Consider the following 19423-nt stretch of genomic DNA (forward strand, 5'->3'; position numbering starts at 1 on the left):
AAGTGTTTATTGAATGGTTGATTGAGTTCTTGACTTAAGAAGCTTTCTTTATCCTACATAAGTATATCTTTTGTGTACTATAACATTTCTTATTGAGGAACAATCTTCAGAACAGCATGAATCTATAAGGAAAGGTCATCATATGCCAGTACCTTTCTGTTATTATATATGAATTTCTTGGAAGGAGAATATTTCTAAAAACTATAGAGTACAATGAAATAATTTTAACCCAGAAAAATCAGACTTTTAGACATCCTAAGATTATATATCTTCCAGACTCTTACTTCAGTTTCAAGTAAGGTCAAATCATATAATAATTATCCTATTTAGACTACTTAAAAATGTCACTTTGTAGAGTTTCTTCAGAGATAAGTTATTCTGATACTTCATGACTCTGGATTTCAAAAAGATATGCTTCCTTATAGTTAACCTATTCTAATACTCATTTGGTCATACTAAAGAACTGATTATTTTACTTTACTTAGACATCAGATTTATTTTTGGTTTGCTTTATTGATTTTTGTTTTTGCATCATGATCCATTGTAACATATTCTTCATTTCCCTCCCCTCCATGAAAAGATATAAATTATATGTGAAATCATGAAAAAATATGTCAGTATTAGTCTTATTGTAAAAAAAAATAACAAAACCAAGAACATTATGACACCTTTGGAATTGTTAAAAATTGTTAAAAAGTCTGATGTTAAACATGAGCAATGCAGTATGTCTGACAGTATATGCAGATTATGTATCCTTAATCCCCTATCTGTCTAGCATAAGGAGGAAAATATAATATTAGAAATTCTGGTTCATACTTTAGGTTGTAAGCATGAAATGTTCTAGTCTATATATGGTTGGGGGCAGTAGGATCCACTTTGGACTCAGAACTCTGGGGAATGAAAGGTTGCCTCCTTTAAGTTCTTCCAAAGTGAGAATAATAGCAAGCTATTGTATCCTATATTGCAGAAGATTAACCATATTTTACTTTTAGTGTTTTCACTGATGTACTCTTATTGTCTTTGGCCATACTTACCTCATTTACAACATCAAATGAGACATCAGACTTAAAGGATTAAGAGTACTAGACTTGGAGTCAGGAAGATGAGTTCAAATCCTTTCTTAAATAATCAATTGCTTTATGACCCTAGGTAAGTCACTTAATTGTATCCATCATTTTCTTCTCCTGAAAAATTGTGTATAATAAGAGTACCTACCTAGCAGGTTATTGTGAGGATCAAATCAGATGCTACGAATACACACACACACATACACACACGCATATATATATATATTTATGTATATTTATACATATATACATATATAAATGCATTTTTGCAAACTGGAAAGTTTGCATATAAAAACATTATTATTATCTAGACATAAAAAACAATATTTGAACTAAGCAATAGTTCAAAAAGTTGCAGGTCACAAAGAGTTTTGAAAATAGCTGATACTAATGCTTTTTGAGTTAGCTGGTCACTAATGGGCACTTAACTGATATATACTTACAAATCAATTGGAAGAAAAATCAAGAGTCCTTCAAAGTTTTCTACAACTCAGTTAGTCTTTCCTACTGTACATTAAAAATTTTTAGAAGGTGTAGAGGGTAGAGAAGATTGGGTCTACTCCCAAAAAAGCATCTTCATAGTAAATATTATGTTTATTTAAAATCTGTAGCAAAAGCAAAAGCACCGTGGCTACTCAAATATTTAGGTTCCTTCAAATCATTTGGTGAACAATTTTAATGGAATATGCATTGGCTGCATGACATTATCCATTATTGACATGAATGAGTGGGACATTCATTCATTTGGATTTAGAAACCTAAAAATAACTCCTCTTGCACCTTGGGATGTAGGGTGCAGTTAATATCCCCTTGAAAGGGAAAGTTAATTAATTGGAAAAAGTGTTTTTGCTTATCAATTGGGTAATGACTAAACAAGTTATGGCCTATGATTGTGATGGAGTTATAGCACTATTGTGCTATAACAAATTACAAGGGAGAGTAATTTCAGAAAAAAGACATGGCAAAACCTAGATGAACCAATGTATAGTGATGTGAGTAGAACCAGAACAGTACTGTATATAGGAAAATTAATGTTGTAATGATAAACTATGAAATACTTGACTCTTTTGGTCTATATAATGACCCCCCAAAATTCCAAAGGTGTCATAATGTTCTTGGTTTTGTTATTTTTTTTTTAACAATAAGACTAATACTGACATTTTTTTCATGATTTCACATATAATTTATATCATATTTCTTTCTTTCTCAGTGGCAGGGGGAGGGACTGAGATAGAATTTGGAATTCAAAATTTAAAAAGAAAAGATTGCTAAAAATAAATAAATAATATATTGGGGAAAAACAGTTTTTATAAAGGGTTAGCTAACTATGCCTCCAACCAGTTGAGAGGTCAATAACCTAAAGGATACAGATACTTTGATGAGGGCAGTGCATTCATTTTTTTTTTGCAAGGTAATGAGATTAAGTGACTTGCCTAAGGTCACCACAGCTAGGTAATTATTATGTCTCAAGTTGAATTTGAATTCAGGTTCTCCTGACTCAAAGGCTGGTACTTTATCCACTGTGCCACTTAGCTGCCCCAATGCATTCATTTTTTCATCATACTTTTCTGCAGTTGGGTTGCTAGGAGTAAATCCATATAGAGAATGGAGAAAAGTATGGTACCTTAGTGGCAAAGGAACTCTAGCCATTATGTATCATAGCACTCTGACATGATCAACTCAGGCATTCAGATATCTTCTATTATGACTAATAATGGGGACTATGGATAACTAGAAACTGACAATATTTTAACCTACGTGATCTTGGAGTGTTTACAGGTTGCTTTCAGTAGCATGGTACAGAGGAAAGGCCTTGGATCTGGGGTAAGAGGATCTGGGTCCAAATTCCACCTCTGGCATCTACTACTTGTATGACTTTGGACAAGTCACTTAGTCTTCTTGTGACTCAGTTTCTTCTTTTGTAAAAATGAGGGGGTTGGACTTGATGGCTTCTGAAGTTCTTTTTAATTCTAAATCTATAATTTACTTTGATCTTGTTGATAGTCACTTAAAAACAAATATAAATTTTGTTTGTTTCTTTCTCTTTAAGGGTCATTAGATGGAGGGCGGAGATTCTTTTGCTTTGTGGAGATCTTTAATATGGCCAATAAAGCACAAAGGTCCTGAGTTAGATGTCTGATATCAAAGTCTTACACCTCAAGCATATATGATATAAAGCACATCCTGAGTTGAGGGCTGTTCTCTTGATGGACAAACCCAGAAATAGCTTTTTCAATCCCACCTTCTGAGAGTGAAATTGTATAAAGATCACCAACTCCATTTGGGATCTGGTTTTCTAGCTGAGTCCCTCCCACACATGAATATCAGCAAATTTAAAGAAATTTAATAAAATATATAGATTAATCTAATTCTGTTTGTTTTTCTTGAGACCAAACCCTGGAGGTTAACATCATATTTAGTTTAATTCTTTATTAAGGGCAAATTCACAGAGATCACCAGTCTAGCTTTAATGTGTTCACTGATAATTTCAATAAAAATCATTTTAATTAAAAACCTCTCTGGGTAAAACATTCTTTTATTACTAAATAGTTGCTCACTATGTTAATTTTTTTTCCTTAAAGAGGGAAATAGAAAAATTAGAGGAAAGTTTTATGTTGTGACCAGTTTTAATGAAAAAAACCTGAAGTTATCACCTTATGGTTTTTTAAAAATCTCAATGTAATGAGAAACTTTCCAGGAGGACACCAGATCTTTGAAGTAACTTTCACATTGGGTTACTTCCAGAAAAGCTTGAGGGTGCCCTTTGTTTCAAATAAGTTAATATTTATAAAGTATTTAGTCAATGTCTAGAAAATGGAAGATATTTAATAGATGATTATTTTCTTCTTTCTCTCCTCTTTCCCTCATGTCTGAAGTGAAGAATTCAGAGACTGTTACAGCTTCCTGGATGCCTATTATGTGGTAAATACAGCTTTTTATTTGACTATATTACCAGAACAAAAGTCATGAACAGGTGAAATTATGTTTTTTTTTCTGGGTAGTAATGGAAGCCTTTCATTCAGAGCCTTCTCATCCTGATTCATATTTGGCCACTAGACCCAGATGACTGCGAAGAGAAGTGAGGCTGGTGACTTAGCACAGCACCACCTTACTCAAATCCAATTCATGTGCATGATGGCATCATCTCGCTGATGTCATAGTTTTCTTCAAGAATGAAAGACAAACATCATCAAGCCTATGGGTGACAAGAAAGAAAGTGCTAATAACCCCAATCTCTTTCTCTTCTTCCTTTTTCTTTTCCTTTTGTTCTTTCTTGCTTTTAAGTGAATGATGTACAACTTGACTGGATCAGGTTGCAACCTAGTGAGCTTTGATGTTTGTCCTGGAAGAATGGACAGATGTTTTTTTGGAGTTATGGGCCTTGAATTGGATGGGAAAATTAAATTTTTGTTTTTATTATTCTCTAATTAAAATTTATATTTCACTCTGAGAAGAGGTCTATAGGTTTCAACAGTATTAAAGTGGTCCATGATATCAAAAGTTAACACTCCCTACATTATAAGAATCTGGGTATCTTGGAAATCTGGTAGTCTTGCTCGTAGGATTCAGCCTGCCAGTACAAGTGTAATTTGGAGAGAGTGGCCCTCTAGGTGGCCTACACTGGCTTTCCATTTCTCAGAAGAGTCATACCTGAATCATACCTCCAATCACTGTTCTGAAAGCCAGAATCAGTCAGTTGTTGGAAAGTGGAAAGGGAAGAAGAGAATGGCAAATAACTCATAGAGACTCTGAAGCTTGTCTATCTCGTCTCTTGAAGTCATGTTTTAGGAATTCTGTATTAAAAAAATAGATTAGATCCCTTTCAGGATGCCTACCACAAAAGCTTCCTATGTCAGGTTTTTCTTTTATTTTCCTTCATTTCAAATGTAGGATTAGGAATTCTGGAAAGGACAAGGAATTCAAAAAGGTATTTTTGTCCAAGTCATCAGCCTCTTGTTAATATTTAAAAAAATTATGTGTTGAATGGATAAACCTACTCATCTATAGTTTTCTTGACATATGTACTTGTCCCTTCATTTCCAATACTGCTAGACAAAATCATAGCAAGGAAGAATCTAATCTTCCATCTCAGAATAATGATGGTAGCAATCAGATTCTTAAAAAAAAGTATTGTGCACTTTTGTCTTTGAAAAAATCAAACTCTTTTCTTCCTATTGATCTGAAATTTAATTCTATGAATCTAAAAGTCAAATTTTCAGCATTTTCACTGATATTAGGAATGGGGATTCTAGTATCCCTGCCTAATAACATGGTAGTATGATGATGGGACTATATAGTCTAATAAAAATAAATGTCTTTTTATGACTTAAAAATTTCCCTACATTTTTCATTCTCATGACCTTGAAAGAGGAATGTAAAAAGGTTTTATGATTCAAATGGAAAATAGGCTGTTTGTTGCTCTAATAAGGAAACCTTTCATTTTACTTAAAATTTTTTTACTGAGACAATGATAAGAGGCTGGATTTTTATGTTTCTGAGAAGCTTGGGTGTCCTACCTAATTCTTGAAACTTAGAATAAAGAAATATCAGGTAATTAACTGGATTCTTGGCCTGTATGAGGTCACATAATCATTTTTTAATGAGAAAACTTATATAATGTCCTATAAATATTTTAATCAATCACTATTATGATCTCATACAAGTTTTGAATAATTTATGTTTTATTCATATGATAGCAATATATCAATCTATAATTAAATCTATAATCATGAATCTAGTGTTGAAAGTCATTCATTCATTTGTACATTCATTCAACAAACATTTATTAGTCATCAGCTACATGCCAGACTTTGGGGATACAAAGAGAAAAATGAAACTATTTCAACTTAAACCAGCTTAAATTTGAGGTCATCTAGTTTAACCCTTTCATTTTTATAGTTGAATAAACTCATACACAGAGAGGTTAAGTGATTTACCCAAGATTATTCAAGTCATAAATGTCAAAACGAAGATCAAGACAGATCCTCCTCAATTCCCAATAATGTACTGCCTCATAATCCTCTGAAACTGCATGACTGTATGAGATGACAAAATAAATCTAGTAATGGTACTCAGGATTACCAAACAAAGACTATTCCTGAAGTTTCATCTCTTGCTTTTATTCTCCTTCTCTGGTAGTAACAGCCAGCTTTTCTATAATTCTCCTTTAACCCGTCACTTTTTGATTGTTCCTTTTCCCAAGGCTATATACTAACCGACTAATGAAGATTTTTCCTCATTTACTAGTATGACATTTTTTATCAAGTTTTTGCCTGTTGACATTCTCTATACAGGTCATATGTCTGAATAAAAACTTATCAAAATTAGCAGTAAATAATGGAGAATAGAAAAATTATATAAGCCCTGTCAATTTGATCAAAACTCCAAAGAAATTTATATCAGAATTGTAAGTCTAATTTTCCAGTCTTTTAATTGTCTGAGGTACTTAACTCGGATACTCTAAAAGACTTGTCCCAATATTCAGTGCAGTATCTGGCAAATGATAAGTACCTAAAAATAAATATTCATGGACTGAAGATAATGGTAGTCACCAGACTAAAAACACTGAAAACTGTCCATTGATCAGTTAAAGCTTCTGTAAAGAATAAATGTGACCCTCATCTAAGCCACTGTTTTGGAGAGAATTCTATTGATATTTCATAACCTTGAGAAATGGAATCACAAATAAACACCCCTTTTGTCTGCTTTCAAAGAAATTAGTATGTTTGTCAAAGGGGAAACTAGGTGGTGCAGGTGGATAGAGCACTGGCTTTGGAGTCAGGAGGACCAGAGTTCAAATCTGGCCTCAGACAACTGACACTAGCTGTGTGTCCTCGGGCAAATCACTTAACCCTGATTGCCTCTTCTCCAGGGCATCCAGTCACCCTGATTCACATTTGGTCATTAGACCAGATAGCTCTGGAGAAAAAAATGAGACTGGTGACTTAGCTCACCCCCACCTCACTCAAATCCAATTCATGTGCTTGTCATGGCATTACCTCCCTGATGTCATAGTCTTTGACAAACAGCATCATCATGTTGTCAAAACCATGGAAGGGACTAAAACCTAGAACTTGAAAGCACACTGTGACAAGGTATTGAAACAAGGAACAGAAGAGGCATTTTTTTTATGTCCATCTTTTTTTTTCCCCAGAGAACTTAGAAGGGTGGAATGGAGCTAGAAATCTTAGAGAAGTTGTTCTCTTTAGTGACAAAGAAAGACAAGACTTGGGCTATTGTAACCACTAGAACAAAATTCTGCTTATTAATTTTTGGCTAGAGTTCTTCTGGGCTGGCTAATGCATGATGTCATCAACTGCACACTTCTGGAATCTCGATGTGCATTTATGCTGCAATGCAGGAGAGTAGATATGACCTCTGCAGTGTGTCTAATTCCAAACAAGTCATGCAGGAAAGTATCAAGACCTCTACCTTATCATCATTGTCCTTGGGAGATCTTAACTGCTTGAGATTTTCCTCAATACTGAAGCTTGGTGTTTATTAAATAGATTTTAGTGGTATCTTGGTGGAGTAGAAAGAATATTAGATTGCGAATCAGAAGATCTCAGCTTGAATCTTGGCTTGCTCTTTGAATAATCTTGGGCAAGTCAGGGAATTTTCTAGTACTCAAGTCCTCATCTATTAAAAAGAGGATGATCTTTTCTACCACTAAAATATTTGATATTATTTAATGGAATATAAGTAGGGATATGAGAATAGGGACTGTATAAGTTTTGATTTTTATCCTCAGTGCCTAGAACATGTACACTATAGGTGCCAGAAAACTGTTTATTGACTGATTGATGTTATAACTTGATAAAGGAACTTGATAATTACCAAGGGAAATTGGGGCCATCAAAATTCTACCAACTAGGTGATATAATGTGGTTCTAAAGTCAGAAAAATTGAGTTCAGATCCTTTCTCAGATATTAGCTGTGTGACCATAGGGAAATCATTTGACAGAAGTCTATTTCCTTCTCTTTAACGTGCAGATGATAATAGCACCTATCTCCCAGCTAGGGAGGACCTTGGAAGGATCAAACAAGAACATTGCAAATCTGGAAACACTATATAAATGTTATGTTTTGCTGTTTGTACTTATGTTGCTGCACAATCATTTCAATCTTTTCCTGACTCATAGTGACCCCAATAGGATTTTATTGGCAAATATACTAGAGTATATTTTCTAGAGTGCCATTTTCTTCTCTGACACATTTTACAAATGAAAAAGCTGAGGAAAACAGGGTTAAATGATTTGTTTAGAGTCAACAGCTGGTAAATAACTTAGACTGGATTTGAATTCAGATCTTCCTGATTTCCAGACATGTATTCTCTTCACTATACTACCTATCTGTCCCTTTCTTCTTTCTTCTTTTTTCCTTCTTCCTCTTCCTCTTCCTCCCCCTCCTCTTCCTTCTCCTTCTACCACTATAACTACCGCACTACTACCACTTCCTTCTCCTTCCTGGCACTCTGTTGTTTGCAGGGGAGGTTTTGCCTTGAACAAAGGACATTTCCAGACCCATTCTGAAGCCTGGTAGGGTCTGAAATTACCCTAGGGAATGAGTGAGAATGGCAGAGAATACTGTTAGTCAACAAGCTTTTATTGTGTCTGTTTTGAACCTGACACTGTGCTAAGCCCTGGAGACAAAAAGAAAAGCAAAGAAAATCTTTTTTCTCAAATAATTAATAGTCTAATAAGGAAGACAGCATAAAAATATGTACAAACAAGATACCTACAGAATAAATTGGAGATCATCCATAAAAGGAAGTCACTAGCATTAAGGGGGTATTAGGAAGAGCTTCTCCTAGAGATGAAATTTTATCTGGGACTTGAAGGAAGCCAGGAAAGCCAATCTTAGAGACGAGGAGGGAGATATTTCAGGAAAGTACAACAGCCAGTGAAAAGGCCTGGACTCTGGAGATTGAGTAGTTTGTGCAAGGAACAGTGAAGAAAGCTATGTCACAGGATCACAGATTTTGTAGAGGGTAGTAAGATATAAAAGACTGGAAAGATAGAAGGATGGTAGATTACCAAAGACTGAATGTCTAACAAGATTTTTTATTTCATCCTGGAAATCATAGGAAGTCAATAGAGTTTATTGACTAGACAGATGACATGGATAAGTGCAGTTTAGGGAGATTAATTAGAATGGGCAGGGATTTAAGGAGATAGACCAACTAACAGGATAACAGGATCTTAAAGTGCTTCAAAGGTAAGGAGATAAAAATATACACCTGGATGGTAAGAGTGTCAGAGAAGAGAAGGGAGTATATGCAGGAGATGTTAGGAAGGTGAGATAAATAGGCCTTGGCAATGGATTGGATATGGGATGGAGGGGTGAGGAAGAATGTGGAGTTAATGGTGACAACAAGGTTGTGAGTTTAGAATACTGGGAAAATGGCACTCCTACAGTAGTAACAGAAAAGTTTGGATGTATAGGAGATTTACTTGAGAAAGATAATAAGTAAAATTTTAGACATGTTGAGTTCAAGATATCTATGGGACATCCAGTTTGAGATAGAGTCGGGATGTTAAAAGAGAGGTTGGGTTGGATAAATAGATCTGGAAACATCCACTTAGAGGTAATTGAAACTTTGTGAGTTGAGATTACCAAGTGAAATAATATAGAGGGCAAAGAGAAGAGAACCCAGGACAGAACTTAAGAGAATACTTAACTTTAACAGGAATACCCTGGACGAAGATCTAAGTATCCCTAATAGACATTTGTACTAGACCACAGGATATATCCAGTAAGCTACCTCTAGTTCATCAACTACAGAATGAATAGGGAGGAACCCCTATAGGATGCAGAAATGTTTTGCCACTTATTAAGTATTAGATATAATGCATATTCACATTAAAATTATTTAATGTATTGACTGACCGGTATTAAGAATAGCAGGCAAAAGTAATCAATCTGCCTTTATTTGCTAGTGATGGAGAAAATAATTGAACCTTGATTGTGAAATGCTAGAAAACAGTTCTAGGACAATAGGATAGAAATGTTGCAAGATTGAAATAGGAGTTCAACTGAACATATTCCAGGTGTTTACATACATATATATTATATATATAAATATATAATAAATATATATATAATATATTATATATATTGTGCATATAATATATATATAATATATAAATATAAATATATATATAAATTACAGAATGAATTGAATATACATGATGAAGAATATCAGGGCCACATATCAGCCTGATGTACAGAAAACATATTTAACTATTTAACTATTTCAGCAAATTCACATTAACCTATCTGAGTTCTTCACAGATATTGAAACAATATCTGTGCTCAAAAATCCAGTTCTTTCCATCAGTCACTCACCAACAAATGTTGATTATTCATTTACTAAGTTCTAGGTACTATGTTGAGAAGTAAATAATAATTAATATTTAAGAAGTATTTTATGGTTTGCAAAGTGATATATATTTAAAACTTTAAATATATTTTAACTTATTTTATTCTCACAACATCTCTATGAGGAAAGTACTATTATTGTTCACATTATACAGATGAGGACACAGTGATTTGCCTAGAGTCATACAGGAAGTATGTGTCTGAGGCAGGATTTGAACTCAGGTCTTTCTGACTCAAAGTCCAGCATTCTAGTCACTTGGTACCTCCTGGCTGTCCAGAATTTTCACTTGTGGTACCCCATGCTTTGAATACTCTCCCCCTCTTAGCTGTTTCCCAGATTACCTGACTTCTTTCAAGTCCCAGCTAAATCTTCAACTTCTACAGGGATACTTTTCCAAATTTGCTTAATTCTAGTGCCTTCCCTCAATTGATAATTTACAATTTATCTTGTATATAGTTTGTTTTTATAGTTTTCTTTGCATGTTTTCTCTCTCATTAGATTAATTTTCAGAATGGAAAATTTTCTTCAAGATATTTTCTCATAGAATATTTAATATAACCTAGTTCTTTTAAAATGACTCTTCATATTCTTTCTTGCTCAATCTCTGAGAAAAATATTCTCTTAATTCTTACTGTGCCTTATGTGGTCTCTGGTTACCCATGACAAGCAATTGCAAAATAACAGTTAAACTCTCTCTTCATCCATTATTCCATTTATAGTAATAGTAATAATAGTAATAAATTTATAGTAATAATATTAATAGAATTTGAGAGTCAGAAGAGACCACTATGGTCATTTGGCATAAAACCACATTGTAATATATTTGCCAAGTAGTCATTTAGCCAAGGAGAAGGATGTGCAAGTCACTTCCAAGGAGAAGGAACCTACCACCCTTTTAGGAAGTCCATTCAATTTTTGGACATCATTATTAGAAACTTTATCCTTCTATCAGGCTTATGTGGACTTCTTTGCAACTTCTCCCTCCTGCTTTTGGATCTGCCTACTGGGTCCAAACTGAACAAGTCTACTCCTTTCTTTCACACAATAGCCTTTCAAACATTTAGGGAGATTGATATGTTCGTGTGGCACACATTGAAATTTCAGTCTACTAAAATACCTGGATTACTTTTGGAGTAATTGCTGCCTAACCATTCACTTTCATTTTGTACTTTGAATGTTGTGTTGGTTAGTTTTCCTAGAGTAATCAGCAAATGTGAAGTTATTTATAAAAATCTTAAACAACACAAGATAAAACATAAAATCCCATTAATATAATAGTTGACATTTATATAATAGTTTAAGGGTTGCAAAACAATTTAAGAAAATAATTTCATTTGATCTTGACAACAATCCTGTGATTTAGGTACTATAGACAGTAATATTGGAAGTCATGTACTTTGAGTTCAAATATAATAGTTCCAGTATTAGTAATCACTTAAAAGAAACAAAGACTTATGGGAACCTATAATGTTTGTCCTTCTTCTTGGAGAAAACCACAGCATCAGGGAGGTGAGGCCATGACAAGCACATGAACTGGATTTGAGTGAGGGGGTGCTCTGCTAAATCACCAGCCTCACTTTCTCCTCCAAAGTCATCTGGGTCCAGTGGCCAGATATGAATCAGGACAACTGGAGATGGCCCTGTGTGTGAGGCAATCAGGGTTAAGTGACTTGCCAAAGGTCACACAGCCAGTAATTGTCAAGTGCCTGAGGTGGGATTTGAACTCCTGTCCTCCTGAATTCAAGGCCAACACTCTCTATTCACTGTACCACTAAGCTGTCCTGGGAACTTATATTAAGTTTATAAAAAATAATAATGTGTTACTAGTATATACCAGATGATGAATTAGGTATTTTTAAAAAGAAGTGAAATTATATATTTTGGTTTCCAAAAAAAGTTTGGGACAGATTAAGTAATAAAATAATGAAATGGAAACAGTTTGTAATGGTTAAAAATATTTAATTCCCCTCTAGTAAACATCTTCATCACCATCATCAACACAAGGGTTGCAAATTCTTTATATATGTTATCTCATTTAATCCTTGCAACAACTCTGTGATAAGGGTGCTGTTTATTATTTTATTATTATTATTATTATTATTATTATTACCATTTTATAGATAAGGATGCTGAGACCCAGGAGGTTTGAAAGACTCATTCAGAGACTCACACTTACTAAATGTTTTGGGAAATAGTTGCAACCAGTTATTTTCTAAATTGCAGTCTAATGTTCTTGGATACTATGTTGTTTTTTTAGTACAATAGTCCAGAGATTCAGAATGTTTCCCTTGATGCAATTTGAAAGTGGATATCCTGGAAAATGGGAATTTCTGGGTACTTCAAAGAGTTAAATGATTCTAAAAACAGAAGCACTAAAATAATAAAATATATATACACATTATATAATACATAAATACATATATGTATACACATATATGTATATATGTACATATCTATCTATCTATATTTCTTTTGCCCTGGTTCTTATAACTGGATCTCTTATTTTAATTATTCCTTAAATCACTCTTGTCATATTTTGGGAAAAATCTTGACCCATAGCAAAATCATAATAATCTAATTTTATAGCATTTTCCCCACTGAATCAATAATGCTACCTCCCTAGAAAAATCTGGGGAATTGCATATTTAGACAAGAAAATCTATTAAATAAATCATTTTAAAGATGAGAAAGAAATCATGTGTGAAATGAAAGTTAGATGTTTTCAAAACCACTTCATTTAACGAGCAGTCTACTAATCAATATGTAGCTTATTTCATAATGAAAGAAACAGTAGTCTGGAGAAGCATTTTTGGTCTTTATTTGGTCATTTTGTCAAATGCTCTCTACTATTCAAGTGTTCAGCTCTTTAAAAATTGAATAGAGAGATTTGTATCCAGCTAAATCTCTACCATCTGCTTTTAACACAAAATAACAACTTCATAAGGGCATTTATTTGGGCCAAAGATGTAACTGCAAATGAAACACCAACACCAAATTGTTAATATTTTAAGAATACATTCTATAAATGAAATGCCAAATTGTTAATATTTTTAAAATACATACTATGAAGTATTTTATTCTTTCAAAACCATTAATGTGTTCATATATGTTATTTGATCTATCTGTGATTACAAAATAATATTATATATTAATGTAAGTTCATGGATTTTCATGCAGTAGCAGGCTATGATTCTATTAAATTAAAATTTTGTATCACTCACATAGTTCAATGGAGAGGTTCATGGTCGGCATGAGCTAGATGCTAATACTACCAGTGAAAAATAGCAAAGGAGAAGTAGTGTAAAGATTGTGCTCATAATGATGCATAAACTAGAAAAGGAGATATGTTTGTCATTCAGCCCTCATGCTCCCTAGGTATTCATAAAATATCAAGGAAAATAAAGGAAAATCTCAAAAATTCTAAGTGGAATTCCTATAGAGAATGTATAATAATATATGGATGGGATTTGCACAAAATAGGAAAAGAAAGATATGCTATAATCTACATTAAGAGATAGCACCCATGTTAATGAAATCTTTGATCTAATGAATTATTGAAAAATGAATGACCATGGTGAAAGAACTGACCATCTATAACACCCAACTTCCTGTTGCCTGCATGTATTGTAGGAAGTCTTTTGGTCTGACATTAACTGCATTTTGTCACTATATACTAAAAGTATATAGGGTCCTTGGCAGGACCCACCAGAGTTTATGTTCCACTGTTCTTGCCTTGAGAATTGAGAATGTCCTATTTATTCATCATACTGAGGCATCAGAGTAGGTCTTTTGAGGAAAAGTATCAGATAAAGACTGGTGAAAAGAACTGGGAGTATTTGACTTGGAAAAAAAATTAAGTGGTGTTTGACAAGAAATACTATTGGTAGTCATGGAATTGGGGCAGATATACAACTACAATTTTTATATTTGAAGGTTGTCATGGATTAGAGTGAGCATTCTTAACTTTTTGTTGCTTATTGATGTATAGAATATTCCTGTTAGCAGTCTGGTGAAACTATGGACCCCTTCTCAGAATAATCTTATATATCTTATAAAACAAAATTCATAGGATTACAAAGTAAACCAATTAAATCGAAAAGTTATCAAAATATTAAAAATAAATTCACAGACTTTCCAATGAAATCTACCCAATGACCCCTCAGGTTCTTCATGAACCCCATATTAAGAATTCCTTGATTAGAAGAATTTTATTTCTTCTGATTTATTACCGGGGTTATCAGTAAAAAATGCAGAAAAATATAAATAAACATTAGTATCAAATCTACCAAGCCTCGGTTTTCTTATTTTAAAAATGAAGACAATCAAATCCCCAGGGTTGTTGTAAGAATCAAATGACATACAGATAATACAGGAAAAGTATTCTGAAAACTTTAAAGCTCTATAATAAAAAATGCTTGCTTCTGCTGTTGATTCTTTTCCTCTTCTTTTTCCACTGCTTTTCTTCCAAAGAGAACTATTCTTTGTTAATGAAACTTTTCAAGGAGAGGCTAGATCTCTACTTTCAGGGACTAGAAAAGCAGCAATTCCTACCTAGGTAGTGCTAATCTACATTTTTGGTTTGATTTTTGAAACTAACCATGAAAGAATCCATACTCTAAGGGAAAAAGGATTGTTTCACAAAATAGGGAAACTCTCATACATTCCTTTCTCATTGCTCCATTCTTTTAACTTACTGTTATTGAATCTCTTCATTATTTGTTTGGGATTAGATACCCTCTGAAGTCCTTTCTAACTTGAGGGGACCTATCTACCTAACTAAAATCACATCTATGATTATAAGACAAAATAATGAGATTTTCTAGCAATCTCTGCTGCATTGCTGAGTCCATCATCCATATCAAGCTCCCTAATTGTGAATATTTCCCAAGGTTCAATCCTAGGCCTTATTTTCTCCCTATAGTACTCTTTCAGTATACTGATCAGTTCCCATAAATTTAAATATTGCCTAGTAGATGAACCAAAGATTTATATGTTCAGCCCCTGTCTCTTCCATGTCATCAATTGTCTGTTGGGTATTTCAAATTATATGTTCCAAAGACACCTTAAACTCAACATATCTAAAACCGAACTCATTATTCCCACTTCCAATTTACTCCTTTTCCAAACTCCCCTATATCTGTTGAAAGCTCTTCCATTCTTCTACTCAACCAGATCTATAGCTTCTGTGTTAATTCTTAACCTCATATCATCAGTGAACATACTGAATTGTTTTCTAAATCTTATCACATACAACCTCTTTTCTGAGCACACAGTACTTCAGGCCCTTTTCACCTCTTGCCTATATTATTTTCCTGGCATTCAAACTTCTCTCCTCCATCCTAAATCTTTCCCTGTTCCTGTTTATTCTTGACAGTGCTGTCAATTATTTTCCTTAAGTATAGTTCTTTTCACTCTCCTACTTGAAAACAAAACAAAACAACTCCAGTGACTATTATTTCTAGAATCAAATATGAATTCTTATGTTTAACTTTTAAATTGTTTCATAGTCAAACCCTAATTTATATTTCTAGCCTTATTAGATAGTATCCTCACTCTCCTACAACCTACAGTTCAGATAAATTGACTTTCTTTTGCTTAGACATGGCTGTTTACTAGCCATTTCCTAAACCTGGAGTGACTCCCTCTTAATTCCCACCTCATAGAATCTCTTCCTTCAAGATGCAGCTCAGCCATCACTTGCTACAAGAAAACTTTTGTAGAACTTAGAGCCCTGGACCTGCTTCAGTTTCCTTTTCTATTAAGGCACCTGCCTTTCCAGGTTGTTGAGATGATGATTTAAATTGTAAAGCACTTAGCAAACCGTAAATGTTATCTAAATGCTGTTGTTGTTATTCCATCTGCTAATGCCCTCCCTTTCAAAACAGCCTTGTAGTTACCTATTTTATATTTCATTATATATCTAGTTTGTTTATTCTTATGTATATACTTCTTGTCTCCTGTTAGAATTTAAGCTTGCTTCAAGTAGGAATTGTTTCATTTTTTATATTTGCATCCCCTTATAATAATATAGTACACACTTAACAAATACTCATTGAATGATTATACACATGTGTCAAAATGTATTCATCCACATGAATCTGGTATTCTAAAGTAGTGCCTTTGGGCAATATACTTCTTTCAGTGATGCTACTGTTTCTTTTTTTTTTTTTTCTTTTTAGGTTATTGCAAGGCGAATAGGGTTAAGTGGCTTGCCCAAGGCCACATAGCTAGGTAATTATTAAGTGTCTGAGACCGGATTTGAACCCAGGTACTCCTGCCTCCAAGGCCGCTGCTTTATCCACTGTGCCACTTAGCTTCCCCCGATGCTACTGTTTCTCAAAATATTTCTGAAACTCTTCTTTGGAAACCATCTTTCTGGGTCAGATATGCAAGCCACTGCATTGCTTTATTTTTGGTTTCTGTTGTTTTATAATTTATTTTCTTTTTATTCTGAACTTAACAAATACCAAATAAAATGATCATTTTCAAATACCATGTGGAACAGGAGAGGACTATATACGAGATTGCAAATCTCTATTATATAGGGCTAGCTTTTTATTTTAAAGTACATAATAAATTCAGTATTTAATTTTCAAAGTGATTCTATCTGGCTTACCTTCTGTTCTCTTTTCATTTTGGGGGGGCATATGTTGAAAAAAGAATTCTATCTTTACCCCCACTTTCATAATCCATATTAAAAAAAAACTTGCAAGAGATCGTTTAGGTGGAACAGGGGAATTAGGAAGACCTGAGTTTGAATACTACTTAAGACATTTATGACTGTGTGCCTCCAAAGATTTGTTTGGAAAATATTTATGATTTCTCTGCTTTTAGTATGATATTATACAAACATACAGCTTTTATGAAACAACTATGGCATAGATGTCAAAAATCTGCTTTCCAGTATCTCAGGTAATTCTTAGGATCCACAACTGGAAATGATGAAGAATTCAAAGAAGTCATAATGTATTTTCTCTTTCTTTTTTATTGTATAAGACATTTAAAGAAATTCACCAATAGTACTTTTGGTAATGCTGTGAAATGTTTTTCTTTGGAATTCTATAATGGGTTATTTTTATACTGTATGATATTGCTCATCTTTGTAAAATGTTTCACTTAGAAGAAAAACTCAGTGATATATAGTTGTAATGTCCTACTTCTTTCCAAGCCTTCCCTGATCTTTTTTTTTAGTGACTCCTGATTATAGGCGCCTTTTTCATTATATCCTGTATAACTTGATCATTAAATAAAAATTATCCCCACTCCCTTCAGTTTCTTTCTTTAACATCTGGTCCCCCCACTTATTATTCCCCTAGTACATAGTTCCTCTAGTATTCATATCACTTATCTATTCAGCATTGTATGATTTTTATCTTGTGTCTTTTTCTTAGCCTTTAAACTTGTCATGGCAAAATTGTATTCCTTGGTCTATTTTATGACTTTCTCAGGACCATGTATATTCATTGTGATACATAAATAATGGAAGAGTAATAAAATATTAGGCAGTAATTTTTTGTTTAGGTGGTAAATTTTCCAAATTTCCATTAGAACCAGAGGGTATCATGAAATCTTATCCTTAGAGCTCTACCAATTTCAGTAAATTTACATCTAGGATTGATTAATCTCTAGCTATAAATAATTTTTATAGATCTGGGGAGTACAGAACAGCAATTCCTACTGGGCACTGGTGAAAGGGCCAGGCAGATGTATAGATCATTAGATCTGAACTTTTCTGAGCATCTATGAAAATTTATGACAAATTGCATGACCTTAAGAATTAAGGTATAACCACCTAATGGTAGTGCCCATAATTTGGGCACATTTTGCTTTTTGCTTATGGAAAACCATGAAACCAATATACTTTTATTGGGAGAATTTTTAAAACAGTAACTGGAATTTTCCTGAAAATTCAATAGTAAAGAATAATCAAATGTTGGGATAACAAGTGAGACTCTGTGTGTGTGTGTGTGTGTGTGTGTGTGTGTGTGTGTGTGTGGTTATTTTTCTTGTCCAATGGAAACAATAAGTAAATATCATGTTATTGCATAAGGCAAAAAAGACTTTTCCTTTACCTGTCGTTGACCTGATAGTTGAGGTGATGTTAGAAGATGTCATTGCAGGAATACATTCATCATCTTGGGAGTAACCAGCCTGAATGGCTCTCAGATAACTGTGACTTCTCGTTCGGAAGCAACCAGGAAGGTCTAGGGCATCCATGGCCTGAGATTCAACTTCACTAAAGACTGATTCACACACCGATTCAAACTGCCCGTTGATCTCAGCTTCACTCATCTGGGATAAATGACAACAGTGAGTTTGATACTTGGATCTCATTGACAGGCATCTTTAATATGTTTCCAAAGATAAAGCTTCATCCATTACACTATAAATTTTATACACTTAAACTTCATCATAACAAACATGAAATTGGAATTATCTGTTCTGACAAATTTGAGAAAGTAACTTTCTAGAGGCATTTAAGTAGTTCAATGGATAAATTACTGAACTCAGAAAAATTTGAGTTCAAATCCTACTTTAAACATTTATTAATTGCAGTCCTCAGTTCATCTCTTAGCTTCTAGTTGTCTCATTTTTTTCCTCTATAAAATGATGATATTAATAGCGCTGCCTTTCCAGGATTGTTGTTGGAATAAAATTAGATAATATGTGTAAAACACTGCAAATATTAGCATGCTATATAAATGCAATTATCTATCTAAAAATGGAGGACATTACAAAAACTAAAACTCTTCATAAAATCCTTTTGATCCTATAAAACAAAGCTTTTAGAATGTGCTCAGTTTTGAGATGGATCTTGTGAACCTCAAAGCCTAATAGAAATGATTTCAGGTTACCACAGTCAAATGATCTCTTTTAGCACCACATATGTGTAAGACCTAAGACATATGTATAAGTTTTTACTTTTTGGATAATAAAAGTTTATAGTTTAATACTGATTGCCACTGTAGCATAA

General features: G+C 33.5%; 1 protein-coding gene across 1 annotated transcript in view; it reads right to left on the reverse strand.

Annotated features, from left to right (window-relative positions):
* Positions 1-19423, reverse strand: part of DLGAP2 (DLG associated protein 2) — a 213473-nt gene that overhangs the window by 70262 nt on the left and 123788 nt on the right. The window contains exon 4 of the mRNA XM_074226339.1: positions 18522-18741. Coding sequence (XP_074082440.1) covers positions 18522-18741 — 220 coding nt within the window. The remainder of the gene's footprint in view (positions 1-18521; positions 18742-19423) is intronic.

Source organism: Macrotis lagotis, chromosome 1, assembly GCF_037893015.1.
Source record: "Macrotis lagotis isolate mMagLag1 chromosome 1, bilby.v1.9.chrom.fasta, whole genome shotgun sequence".
Lineage (NCBI taxonomy): Eukaryota > Metazoa > Chordata > Mammalia > Peramelemorphia > Peramelidae > Macrotis > Macrotis lagotis.